Below are 11,238 nucleotides of genomic sequence, written 5' to 3' on the forward strand. Positions count from 1 at the left end.
AATAATATTTCGTAAAACTGGTTTATTTATAAATAAGGTACTTAAAATATTATTAACATCGAATGGTTGTTCAATGGAGGAAAAGCCGTAAATAATATATAACATGTGTTATATATGATATGTAAATACATACAATTATATATGTACAAATACAATACTATATATAATAATAAATGTAACATTTACATATACATATGTGCATAATTATGTATATACAATTTCTTAGATTGAAATTCATTGTAAATCCAGCAGATCCACGTGTTTCGAATCATGAAATATAGTCATATTTTGGGTAATTATTACGTACTTCAAAACGTGATTGAAACGTATTAATCACGTATGTTTACAATAAAATAGTTCTTAACTAAAATGCGGCAATTATAAAAGTCTTGCTCATAACATCGATTTAATTAATACGAAGAGAATTTGATAATTAACCTACGAACTTGTGTTGATTTTTAAACGAACTAGTGACAATGACACAATTTGCAAATATGTTGAATGTTGTCAAAATGTATCGAAGGTTATTAACAAAATATCCAATAATTGTTCAAGCGACGCAAGCTGGTAAAAAATATCAAACACTTATCAAATATCACATATTCTTCGTACATTAAAAAATACTGTCCTAACTATTTGCGTTATTAAATGAACAGGCACGTTAATGGCACTTGGTGATCAGCTTGCACAAAATTTAGTTGAACGGCGACAAATTAAGGATTTAGATTTTGTAAGGACAGCACAATTTGGAAGTATAGGTTTTTTTATTGCTGTAAGTAAATTCCATTTAAAAGTGTTTCAAATTGTCTAGCTTTTATTACATTTACGATGGTCATCTGTTAATCTGAATGGTATTTAACAATGTACTTAATATTATATATAAATATATATATAAATAACTTATATAACTGTTACGAGTGCGAGATTTTATTACAAAATATTTTATTATCGTATAACAGGGACCTGTAACTAGAACTTGGTATGGAATATTAGATAAATATATTGGTTCAAAAGGAGGAGTTGTAGTATTAAAGAAAGTAACTTGTGATCAATTACTTTTTGCGCCTGCATTTCTAGGAGCTTTATTATCAACAATTGGTGTTTTACAAGGAAATGATTTAGAACGTATAAAATTGAAACTATATAATGAGTATCCTGATATTTTAAAAAGTAATTACAAGGTAATATACAACGTATTAAAATAAATTGTAAAAATTATACATATTTAACAAATTCCATAGAGGTTGGTGAATTCAAAATTTTTTTCAGCTTTGGCCTATGGTACAACTATTTAACTTTTACTTTATCCCTTTGAAATACCAGGTATTACTAGTACAATCGATAGCCCTGTTATGGAATACTTATATTTCCTATAGGACGAATTTAGGAAATAACGATAGGTATTATAAAGTAAATACAAATTTATAAACATATACATGTGTATATATATATATGTGTGTGTGTGTATATATATATATACTCTCTTTTTTAAATACAATGTTAATACTATCAAATTTTATATTTTAAGTATTGCTCGCAATAGTTAAAAAAAAGTTGATCACTTAGGAAAGAAAGCTATATAGCACTTGTTGTTAGACAAACAATGTAATATTTTAAATGTAAAACACAACAATGCCGTTATAAATAATATGTAAGCACATTGCGTCCAACTTTATCTTACATTTCTCTTTTATTCTAACTATAAAATAAAAGCTTTTCGTTATAAGTTACTAAAAAACATTGGCAATTTTATAAAGTACGTTTGACCTCAATAAAAACTACTCTTCCTTTGTATAATTTTTCAAATTGAAGTACAAAGTAAATGTTCCTTTATATCTTAACAGTTATTTTTTACATTTCACTGTATGAACCAGTTTTATATCATGATTGTTTTTTTTAGAATAAAAATTATTGACGTTTTTTTATGTACTGGAAGAGAATAAAATTATTCCATGGAATGTTTCTATTTTTAAAAACCACTAACTCTTTAGGCGTGAACACACATAATTGTTAAGTGTTAAGTATGTGTACAGTATTTAAAGTATACTAAAATGAAAATTATATAAAAATTAATCGTGATTGATTTAAGCGTATTACCGTTAACACCTCATATACAACATTTTTCTGCTTTTGCAACTGCTGCAGGTATAGTTTCATTAGTTTTGGATGCTATACATGTTCCAAGCAATTCCGGGCATGATATTTCATTAGATACAATCTTCTGTACCTTTTTTAGCAAGTCATAGTTGATGCGTTGTGTTATTATAGAATCGTGTCTATATTAGTTCAAATATATTATTACAAATGTAATAAATATTCTCGTACATTTTACATATAAATATATACATATGTATGCATATAAATACTTACTTGTACTCTGGATGCGAAAGAACTTCTTTCCTTAGCCATGCAGCAGTTGTTAATAATTCTCCAGAAGCTCTTTTTTGTATTAATTTCATATATGCTTGTACAGTACAATGAGTATCTGCATCTACATCCATACTAGCTAAGTACGAGTTTACTAATGGTATTAATCCCGGGAAAACACCATCCTAAAGCAAAATAATATTTTTTAGCTTATTTTACACAGATGATGGGCAACTTGTACTCTTACAGCTAAGAGTAGCTGATGGCGGGTGCAACTGAACTTATAGTTTCAGTTCTGTTTCATTTGGATTAAAAAATCTTAATGGCAGACAAGCAGAGGTAACAAAAATTTCGAATAACGAATAAAACTTTGTTCGTGAATAATGAACAGTGATAAAAATTTATTCATTACTAGAAATAAAAATTACCCGGGACTAATATAGCTATACTTTCCCCTTCATCGAACAATCTCATTCTTTTTCTACCCTTTGTACCCTTTGACTCCAATGCTCTCGTTATTGATTTAGTTAGCGAGCAACTGAGTCGCCCATCATTAATTTACATACATGATCGGTCAATTGATTTCAATTATGAAGTCAATACCTTCCCGTTGATAATTTCGTTGACGGTAAATTCTGTATATTTAGCTTGTTCGTCATCTTGCTTTATTGTGTCTGATGTAATATCCCGACGAAACCAAAATTTTTCTGCTATAACTGCATTTCTACGTTGTGCCCGGGCCATATTTTTGTCAACTTTACTAATTGGTATTAACAAGTTCAGTTTATAACTTAAAATAACTCTTGTCAGGAGAACAATAAAGCAGACTATTGCAGCATTTTCAAAATCCGTAATTTGAACTTCACATGGCCGGAATTCAACACGCCACCCTATAGAAGAATTTGGTGGTGGTGGTTTAAATCGCATGGTTTGCCAATTGGTCGATTGTATATTCTGAAATGTTTAATTTTGTATTTGTTTATCATTATATATAAAATTGTTGCGTTTTACAGTTAAAAGTCAATTAATAATAATGAGGAAAATTATATACTTCAAAGTGATCAGTATCTTCTAAATCATTTTGATGAACTTTTTCAGAAAATAAGGACACTGTATCTCGGATAAATAAATGTGCTATATGTTGTGCAAGTAATTTATCAATTCCATTATCCAGAAGCTGCTTGTATATTTCGTCATCGTATGTTAAAGGTACGTCATTATACTTCTCCCCTTGATCACTAAGATATGAATCAATGGAGTCATATCTGGATTTACTAATTCTAAATTTGTTTTCCTTCAAAGGTTTTAAACCACGTTCTTCTTGTGTTCTGCAGTCGACAGAACAAGAGATCACATTCCATCGACAATCCACATCGCTTATGTAACCCCGGTAAAATGGACTAGCAGCAGTTAGAGCCAACTGTCGAATGTTAAACAAACGTTCTGTAACGTATACGCGAAAGAATATGCTAATTCCATGCCTTCAGAGCTTATGGTAATATATCGATACTTTTACATCTACTGACCATTATTGGGCACAATGGTGTTAATTGATCATATAATGTTCTTGCTTCTTGTATGTTACAAGCTTGAAAGGTAAGCTGTAAGCAACAACAACCCATTCCAAATCCCATAGCATCCATATAAATGTGATCTTCCTTCGCCGCAGAGCTAGATTCATTCTCAACCAGGTTACTAAAATCTTCTTTAAATGGAGTTGGAACGTTTTTATCTTTGTAAACTGCAAAGAAATAGTTTAAGTTAAATTGTAACCAAACTGAAGCAATCCTAATTAATATATAAACCTAACATACTAAAATGAATACAATATTGTATTAATACTTATTGTAATCGCTATAAATATTAAAGGCCATTAAAGGTAAAAAATAGATACATACTAGGAATGTTTATAGCAACTTTCTCTCCGCGTCGTTTTCTTATATTTCTTGTTAATGTTTTAAATCGAGGATGTCCTGGATATATAACTTCATCCGAAAAAAACAAACTTTGTGATGCTCCAGCATTTGGAGTTGGATGTGTAGGAGGATCTGTGAAATCATGTGCTCCTGTTCTGTTAAAAAATGCTTAAATGAATAATACCATTAACAAATATTATATACATAATAAACTATATTTTAATATGAAATACTAATCAAGGAACCTTGGGAAATTAGTCAAAGACATTAATACTTCGTTAGGTCCAAGTAATTTTGATGCTTCCTGCCTTCTATACTTCATGTTAGCTTCTACTACATTAAAATGTACTAATAAACCACCATATGGTTTTCCTGGTGTTCCTTCTAACATATAAGCACCATATTCAGGTCTCCACAATGATTTAATATTTCTGCGAAACAAGCATGTATTGTAAATTTTTGTAATGCTTAAAAAATAGCTAATAAATCAACAATACAAATTTTGTAGCCTCGTTTGAACAGAAGAAGGTGAAGTACTCACTCTGGGTCATTATATTCTTTTTCATTCAGGGTTTTTAATATTTCTGCAGCTCTTAAACTAAGTTTTGCAGTTTTTGCTTCATCATCAAACTTAATAACCATATATTCTACCTATACAAACAGAAATGAAGTCAAATTAATAATATTTCATAAGTTATTAATTATTCATATTACTGTAATAGGTAATAGGTTTAAGTTATTGCAATTTAGTATCATATGAGGAAAAAACTACATAAGCAAAAACTGTTAAAGTAAAAAGTATTGACTCATAGATCTAGAGCTGAATTATAATTGGAGAAAACTCAAGGTCATGCTTTACCATAGTTCCAAGAAGCATAATTGTAATATTTATTGATTCAATCAATAAACATGCAAGAACATTTTGAAACCTCAGAAAAAGTAATATATGGTTAACAAATGATAATAAAATTCGATTAAAATACCCATCTTACAAGGAAAAAAATCGATTTACTACAATTGCACACAGAATGTAGTTATCTTATTCTATTAGATTACGAATAATAATTAATAGGTGAAAAAAAATGCATAATTCTGTGAAAGTAAATGCACGTGTCAACGTTAAGTACAATTACGCAATACCTGCATTATTTTTTATAACAGTTACATGAAAAATGATAAGATAGTTCGTAATCACTTGGTAGAATCATTTCTATATATCACTGTACACAAAGTAAATTTACGAACATTGTGCAAGATATAAAATTTAAAAAATAATCATTACCTCATCGCCCCATTTAAGTATATCACCCTGTCGATCCCTAAGCCTTTTATATAGGTTAATAAACTGAATAATCCCGTGTTTTCGTACATGGTCAGCGAGGCTTTTCGTTTCCTCCCAGCTTAAAGGGCTTCCCTCGGACAATAATCCCATATTCGTACAGGCTAAAGAATATGGTACTTTTTTTTCAAAATTTGACACTTAAAACAGAATTTCGCGCAAAATCGACACAATCCGATCTGTGCCGAGTTACGCCGAGGCACAATCTGGGCTTCACGTTTAAGGTATCACAAAAAATTGTACAGCGAAATAACGTACAGCACCATTCACGCTTTGTAGACAAACTACAGTCTTCTGCGAACTATACCGTCACTTTTCAATGGTATATAAATACAAGGTAATCATACCCTCCTACCGCAACGTTGCAACTCCAACCACTTCGAGATAATATAAGCTTAAAATATTGTTAAGTCATCTTCGATTTGCTAAGACTTGGGTAATCGCGAAGTAACAATTTTACACTCTCTACTATTTGATATTTTTCGCTAGATTCACTAGAGATGATTGATCACTATGTATACAGAAATCCCTCTGGTGACCTTAGTCTAGTCATTTCAGTTGAAACACGTGCACAATTAGAGATTAATTGCTTCTAAGTAAATGAAAGATGTTCCGTTCTGATTTCTAATTACAATGTATGATGGTGTTGCGTTTTCAAGCGTGGTAGAATTAAACATGTAAGTGTAAGTGAATTGATAAATTAGTGTTAAATAAGAATTACAAGTTTTAGTAGTTGCGATTAGATACTGTAACCAAACACTTTACATTTTAGTTGTTTCATCGACTGAGTAATAAATATAACTTTGTGCACATCAGCATATTAGGTAATACTATTGTTAATAAAGACTTCACGTTTGTAACAACATTTACAAATTATATTGGAAAAACTATATTAAAGTCATTCAGATATTCAATTTAATACTTTACTCGCGTTGACATTATTTATTAATATAAATTTATAGAATTAAATATGAAGGATTTAATAAACAGGAGGCATTAAATTTATATACATTTGATATAAACCATTTTTTATTACATTTTGCACTTAGTTTTAAACTTTTAGTGCAGTAAAATATTATATATGTATTATTATTACATATATAAAAATAATACGGATACAATTTAATCGAATAAACCGAATCCCATGTCCTCATCTTCTGATTCAGATTCTTCTTTCTTTTCTTCTTTCTTCTCAGCAACAGGTGCTTCTGCTGCAGCTGCAGCTGGTGCAGCAACAGTAACTGCAGTAGCAAATTTGCTTGGATCCTATAAAAATATTGTACAATATTAGACGCTTTTAAATAATTTTACATAAAAAAATATATATATATAATAGTGATATATATTGTATCAGACTGCGTTTTACGCATTTTTCAACAAAAATTCTATTGTGTCAGTGGGTTCCACTATTTCTAGCTCTGACACTGTTGCATAGAATTCTTAGAAATTGTTGTTCATCATGCTAGTCATAGAAGCTGTTGCTACATAAGTAAAAAATCTGAGAGACGTACTTTGATGAATTCTTTAATTGTAGCAGCTTCTCGGAATTCGACGTCAGTTACTGCGGCAATTGCCAACAGATTCTTGAATCCATTAGCAATGCTGTGAGGAGCACTAGCTATCGTAGGATAACCAATAGCCAAACAAACTGCAGCTAAGTTAGCCACCCCAGCCATGAATTTTTCACGGAGATCTTCCGGTTTGATGTCCAAAATTTCAGGTGCAAAAATAGTACCGGAGTCATATACTTGTTGAACAAGTAAACCGTACGAGAATGGAGAAATGTTCAACATATTTAAAAGAGTGGCTTCAGATGCACCGACTTTGTCGCCTGGTTTTAAAATGTGTACGTCGTTCTAAAATAATATTAACCATTGATTTTTACAGAAAGAATTGATTTATATTATAAACATAATTATCAGATTAAGCCATATACTTACGATAATTTCAATAGTACCCTTAGAAATCTTTGTGGGAATGCTCAAAGCTTGAAAGAAAGATGTTTTTTCAGGACCAAGGCCAGTATTTTGGGCAGGAATAATAACACTCAATGGTGCAATTGCACCTGCTCTAGCTGGTGCTCTAACTTTATTTTCTAAAAGTTTATCCCTCACTTCAATTAAGTCTCCGCGAGTAAAAACAAAACCAACATTTCCATGAATATGTGGAAGAAGTTTCTCAAGTGCAGCATTGCGTTCGATATGACCACGTATTGCTTTTCTCATCATAGTGTTTTTTCCCATTAATACAACAGCATTCCCACGAAGAGACATACGGATTTGTTGCATTTGTTTGGAACCGACATTATCAGCACCCACAATAAAACATTTTGGATAATCATCCAATAGTTGCTACATAAAAAATAAATGCGATATAGATATGTGAATGTATACATCTAGATATTTTCATTTATCGTATGATATTTTAAGTACTTACAACAAGTTTTGTGAAGTAATTGGATTTCCATGTTGCCTTATCCTCCCTACCCATCTTAGTGTGTGTGTAGGGACAGTTTAACACAATTTAAGGACTATAAAGAAAAAAAACCTATTAAAATATAATCAACTATTCTTATTAGGAGATCTTTTATAAAAATTAATATCAGACTGCATGTATGCAATGAATAATCTTTTAATTCGCACACAGATGGGTTCTGCTATTTCTAGCTTCTGTGTGGAACTCGAATTATCAGACGTTTTTTTTTATCATCATTAAATGAGAAACGAATATCATATTGTTTTTGAATGATTATGATGCACACACACATATACAAACAGCTTTTAAACATACAAGTTACAAATATTTAACAATTCATAAATTACTAATCTTGATTGTGACCACATGGAATGCTAACCTTACATATTGTTTTACTTTTGTGAAAAAATGAAATTTTACATATTTCTTACGTTTCGTTAGATAAATATAAAATAAACAGCATTATAAAATAATTTTTGCGAATAAAATGTAAATAAATTGTAATTTTATTACATAAATGGAGAAAAAATGCAACTCACCTCGGCTAAGTTTACGGGTGCAATGTAGAAGAAAGAGGAAGTTGTTTCGTCTCCATGATATTGGTTTACCGGATATGCCCTTACACTGAAAAATTTTGCCGCTAAATTATTTAAAACTTAGGATTAAATCACACAATTCTAGAATTTGTGATTCTTATTAAGGTATATAAATATAATTAAAAATAAATGTAATATAACAGAATTTGTTTACCATATAGTGAATATACATAATAGTTTAAGAATTATTTATTGCTTGAGATTTAAGATGCACTTATTTATTTAAAAATTCAATAACTTTTTAAACATATAATTGGAGAAATTTATAAATCGTTAGCATAAAATGAATGGTAATCAGTGAGTACATATATTTTATTTTATGTATTTATTCCTTTCTTTGGAAATTGCACATAGCACAATGTATGTATATACAATTGTATTCTAAATTAGAGCCATTTTTAAAGTATTTTCTAGCATATAAAATATTTATCATCATGTAATCTTTAATATGGCATGAATTACAAGATAAAGCTAAATTTGTACAAGAAAAAATTTGCTGTACTACTTCTTTTCTATCATTATTCTATATTTGAAGGACTATACACAATTAATAGATAAAAATAATTTGTATTTAAAATATGTATTGATTTTGTAACATTTTAAAAAAATTTTCTAATTTGCTGTGATTTAGACAGACAAAACTTCTTCAGCGCAATTTTTTAATACATTTAATGCAAAATCAATGTCACTTTTGGTTAAAAGTGTAGAAATGCAAAGTCTAAGACTAGGCCTAGGTAAATATTTTTCTGTTTCTAAATAAACAGGGGCTATAACTGCTAAATTATTTTCAATACATTTATCAGAAATTTCAGACATTAATTTCTCTTCGGTAGTACGATCCATTCTATTTTTTAAATATACATGTTGTACTGGGGATTCTGGAAAACTTGAACATTCTAAGCAATGTATGTTTTGAAGTCCATTATTTATGGCTATACAATTATCTCTTAATAATTTAAATATTTCTGGATTATTTTTCATAATTTGTAAAGAAGTAATAGCAGCGGAAGTTAATAGAGGTGGTAGAGATGCAGAAAAGCAATATCCAAGTCCAGATAAACGTTGGTGTTCAATAACAAATGATGTTCCGACACAAAAGCCACCAATTGATCCCACTGCCCAATCTAGAGATCCTGAAAATTATATAAAATATAATGAGCATTAATAGTTATAACTGAATGTTATAATATGTATTTGTCAGAAATTAATTTTATCTACCTATGATCACATCAATTTCACTTCGAGGAATACCATAGTATTCGGTAGTGCCCTTTCCATGATCACCAATGGTTCCAAATGATATTGATTCATCGATAAGTATTCTTAACTTGTACTTTCTACAAAGTTGAACTAACTCTGGTAGTGGACATATATTTCCAGTATTAATATAAATACCTTCTACAATTAAGAAACGTTTAGTCTTAGCTGCCTTTTTAGGATTTTGTTCATCAAGTTTTGCTTGTTTAGCCAATAAATTACGAAGATCATTCACATCATTATGTTTAAAATAATTAATATTAGCTTTAGCTGCATCTAATCCTTTTTGTATAGCAAAGTTTACTTTTTCATCTACAAATACAATATCGTTGCGTTTACAATATGCTGCGATTGCAGATGCAATTGTACTAAATCCATATGAATATACAAGTGCATCTTCAGTGTCTGTATAATTTGCTAATTGTTCTTCTAGTTCAAGGTGAACATCAACAGTCCCATAAAATCCACGAGGACCACAAGAGCCTACTCCATACTTTCGTATTGCTGCTATAGCATTCTTTTCCAATTCATTGTTTTCTACTAAACCTAGATAATTATGTGTACCTAAATTTAAACAATCTTTTCCATTTACCACTATTCTTTTGCCAGCTCTAGATGTTACATATCTTGGATTTAAAGATGGATGATTTGTTTGTGGATTATTTATTAATGGTTCAGGATTCCAATCTCTAAGTTTTCTTTCAACTTCGTTTTCAGTTGGTATTGTTTGCAAACGACTGTAATATTTCTTTCTAAGAAACCAAATAAGCCACAGCGCAAAGAATGCTTCAAGCAAGATATGATATTGAGGTATTGTACTTAAAAAGTCCATTGATGGGACAAATGCAAGTTTTGTACTCATGTTTCCGTTTGTAGGATGTTCTGTGTATCTCGTTCTTACTTTCTTAGTTAAACAATAAATGAACAATGATCTTTCTTCGTAGTTTAACAATCTTGATCACTTTCTGTATCGTATTGTATTACTTTTACGACAAAGTTATATAAAAATACACATATTTGTGCAACATTAATATGGTAAAATAGACATTTTAGAAGGATATAACTGATTTCCAGACAGTTATACGAATTGATATTAGTAACAATCGTTCGTTAAAATGGAGTTAAAATTATATAATAGCAAGAAACTTTAAAAGCCAAGATACCGTTAAGGAATATATTAAAATTAATTATGACTCAGCGATAGGTTTGTATGCAGACACTTTTTTCAAAGAAACAGATTAAAATCAGGTGGCAGCACTAAGTACATGAACCGAATCAGTGCGGAATA

At 29.9% G+C, this 11,238-nt stretch overlaps 4 protein-coding genes across 5 annotated transcripts; 1 reads left to right on the forward strand and 3 right to left on the reverse strand.

Annotated features, from left to right (window-relative positions):
* The first annotated feature begins 199 nt into the window (after positions 1–199).
* Mpv17 (Mitochondrial inner membrane protein MPV17) lies at positions 200–4,221 on the forward strand. Of its 2 annotated transcripts, XM_076896460.1 has the most exons (7): positions 200–567; positions 657–772; positions 960–1,181; positions 1,270–1,410; positions 3,466–3,576; positions 3,670–3,963; positions 4,037–4,221. In XM_076896460.1, exons 1-5 carry the CDS (start codon positions 477–479, stop codon positions 3,490–3,492), a joined length of 597 nt encoding a protein of 198 aa, XP_076752575.1. In that variant the 5' UTR covers positions 200–476; the 3' UTR covers positions 3,493–3,576; positions 3,670–3,963; positions 4,037–4,221. The 2 variants fall into 2 exon arrangements, with proteins under 2 accessions (XP_076752575.1, XP_076752576.1); XM_076896461.1 differs by lacking the exons at positions 3,670–3,963; positions 4,037–4,221 and having other exon boundaries at positions 1,270–1,400; positions 3,466–3,578.
* Positions 1,203–6,134, reverse strand: Gclc (glutamate--cysteine ligase). Its single transcript, XM_076896455.1, has 9 exons — positions 5,566–6,134; positions 4,825–4,934; positions 4,529–4,714; positions 4,266–4,438; positions 3,894–4,108; positions 3,419–3,787; positions 2,971–3,321; positions 2,371–2,552; positions 1,203–2,276 (listed from the first exon to the last, which is right to left on the reverse strand). Exons 1-9 carry the CDS (start codon positions 5,713–5,715, stop codon positions 2,108–2,110), a joined length of 1,905 nt encoding a protein of 634 aa, XP_076752570.1. The 5' UTR covers positions 5,716–6,134; the 3' UTR covers positions 1,203–2,107.
* A 518-nt stretch (positions 6,135–6,652) lies between these two features.
* Positions 6,653–8,765, reverse strand: Rplp0 (ribosomal protein LP0). The gene is made up of 5 exons (XM_076896457.1): positions 8,637–8,765; positions 8,059–8,152; positions 7,563–7,973; positions 7,134–7,478; positions 6,653–6,888 (listed from the first exon to the last, which is right to left on the reverse strand). Exons 2-5 carry the CDS (start codon positions 8,110–8,112, stop codon positions 6,745–6,747), a joined length of 954 nt encoding a protein of 317 aa, XP_076752572.1. The 5' UTR covers positions 8,113–8,152; positions 8,637–8,765; the 3' UTR covers positions 6,653–6,744.
* A 238-nt stretch (positions 8,766–9,003) lies between these two features.
* Positions 9,004–11,164, reverse strand: Spt-i (serine palmitoyltransferase subunit I). Its single transcript, XM_076896456.1, has 2 exons — positions 9,912–11,164; positions 9,004–9,826 (listed from the first exon to the last, which is right to left on the reverse strand). The coding sequence occupies exons 1-2, from the start codon at positions 10,810–10,812 to the stop codon at positions 9,321–9,323; spliced, it is 1,407 nt and encodes a 468-aa protein (XP_076752571.1). The 5' UTR covers positions 10,813–11,164; the 3' UTR covers positions 9,004–9,320.
* Positions 11,165–11,238: the final 74 nt, after the last annotated feature.

Source organism: Xylocopa sonorina, chromosome 6 (genome assembly GCF_050948175.1).
Source record: "Xylocopa sonorina isolate GNS202 chromosome 6, iyXylSono1_principal, whole genome shotgun sequence".
NCBI classification, from domain to species: domain Eukaryota; kingdom Metazoa; phylum Arthropoda; class Insecta; order Hymenoptera; family Apidae; genus Xylocopa; species Xylocopa sonorina.